Here is a 2,021-nt window from a genome sequence, read left to right as displayed (position 1 = left end):
TAACAGAACTGCTACAAGTCTGACCTGGAGTGGCTGCGGGGCATTGGCTGGGTCCCAATTGGTTCCTTGGAAGTTGAGAAGGCCAAGAGAGCAGGGGAGATCCTGAGTGACAAAATTTACCGCCAGCGTCCTGACACCATCAAGTTCACCAGCGTCCCAGATTCTCTCCCCATGGTGTTGGCCAAGCAGAACGCAGACACCATGAACAAGGTGAGTCTGGATTGGATCAGGTAACACATCAACAGTCTCTGCCTGAACCCCTGAGACAGGACTAGGACACAGACCTGTGCCTGTGCTGTGAGATTTCAGCACAGTAATGCTGTAAAAATACAATTTCCATTCTTGGTAATCAATGGGAAGCTTATTTTCATCAAGAGCTGATTTCATAATATCTTCCTAGACAATAACTGGGTTAATTTGTCACTGTTATCAATTGTGAATGTCTCCAAATACTCTGCTGTGTTTCTCCTGCAGCGTTTGTATACAGAGGCCTGGGATAAAGACAAGACACAAATCCACATCATGCCTGACACGCCTGAAATCACACTGGCAAGAGAGAACAAGAAAAACTACAGTCTGGTGAGTGTGGGAGCTCTCCAAATGTAACTGCTCTGTGTCATGGCTGGATCAGGAATGGTCTGGGAGACCTTCTTGAGGTGACACTATCAGTTTCCTTAAGTAACTCTCATATTTATCCAAAATGTTGTGACTTTAAAATCATGTTTGTATATTTGTAGTAGGGCATACTTAGAACAGTGAGCACTGGTGAGAAGAAATTCCATACATTCCACACAAGTTGTGTGTTTACACTGAATTTTGGGGAGTCATTTCTGCCGTGTGCATAATGTTGGGAAGGCAAAAATTAATATCAGAAAGGTAATTATTAGCATAATTCTGAAAAGGTGTGATGCCAGTGTTCAACATTATTTTAGGCAAACAAGTTCACATCAGTAAGTTTTTTCAATCACATCAGTGGTTTTAAAAAGTAAGTTTTACTCCATTTGTATAGAAGAAAAGTTTAGCTCTAAATTGTAGTCAATGTTGCATTATTTAAAGCAGTAAAATAAAAACACATTACCAAATGTATTTAGCAAAAGTCTTCCTTTGACATGAATTTGTATCAGCTACTGATCTGAGGTTTTGAGTTAAAGGTAGCTAAAACCGGGTATAATAAACCTAAACACAATTATTAGGTATACTTCCAAGCAATTTGTTTTGCATAGAATATAATATATAGAACTTATATGAGTCCCATTGTTTAATTCTTCATCTAGAAACAATACAGACAGGCCATGGAAGATGCAAAGAAGAAAGGCTACGATTTGAGAGCTGATGCCATCCCCATCCAAGCAGCCAAAGCATCCAGGCAAATTGCCAGTGATGTAAGAATCTACTTTTTTGTTTCTTTCTGTGTTGACATATCTCGTCTGCAACCAGGAAATTATCAGCTGGATTCTGTAAAAGATACTGCAGTTAAACTTGGACCATAAAGTAATAGATTTTTGCGAATAAATTATCATATGTGTTTAAAAAAATAAATGTTGATAATTATAAGAACAATATAATGCTGCTATCATGATAATTGTATAGCTCATAACCCTATATGTGTAAATATTTACAGTATATATATAATTAGACGTAGAAAGGTTTAAATACATTTAATAAGACCAGGATTATTTTTCACTAATATTAGTAATACACATTTCTTCAAAAAGCAAAATGATAAAAAAATTCTGTTTAGTGTTCTAACTCAAAGAGTGAAAAACTTTAGTCTTAGAACCCTAGGATATTATTAGGATGAGAATTAATTTGCTTAGGGGTTTTTTTAATGGTAGGTTATAGGTAAGTTTTGAAATTTTATTGTTAGAAATATTTAATATGATGATTAATAATTAATAAATAATTGATATATTAATATTTAATATAACTGATGTATACAGGGGATACAGAAGTGTAATATCTTGGTTTGTGTTTCAGTACAAGTACAAGGAGGGGTATCGGCAGCAGCTGGGCCACCACAT

At 36.0% G+C, this 2,021-nt stretch overlaps 1 protein-coding gene across 1 annotated transcript in view; it reads left to right on the top strand.

Moving 5' to 3' along the window:
• Positions 1 to 2,021, top strand: part of NEB (nebulin) — a 94,348-nt gene that overhangs the window by 27,639 nt on the left and 64,688 nt on the right. Inside the window, exons 40-43 of the mRNA XM_033516201.1 lie at positions 7 to 210; positions 475 to 579; positions 1,275 to 1,382; positions 1,978 to 2,019. Coding sequence (XP_033372092.1) covers positions 7 to 210; positions 475 to 579; positions 1,275 to 1,382; positions 1,978 to 2,019 — 459 coding nt within the window. The remainder of the gene's footprint in view (positions 1 to 6; positions 211 to 474; positions 580 to 1,274; positions 1,383 to 1,977; positions 2,020 to 2,021) is intronic.

This window comes from Parus major, chromosome 7 (genome assembly GCF_001522545.3).
Source record: "Parus major isolate Abel chromosome 7, Parus_major1.1, whole genome shotgun sequence".
Lineage (NCBI taxonomy): Eukaryota > Metazoa > Chordata > Aves > Passeriformes > Paridae > Parus > Parus major.
Note: the sequence above shows the minus strand (reverse complement) of the source record. Positions and strands in the feature narration are given on the sequence as shown.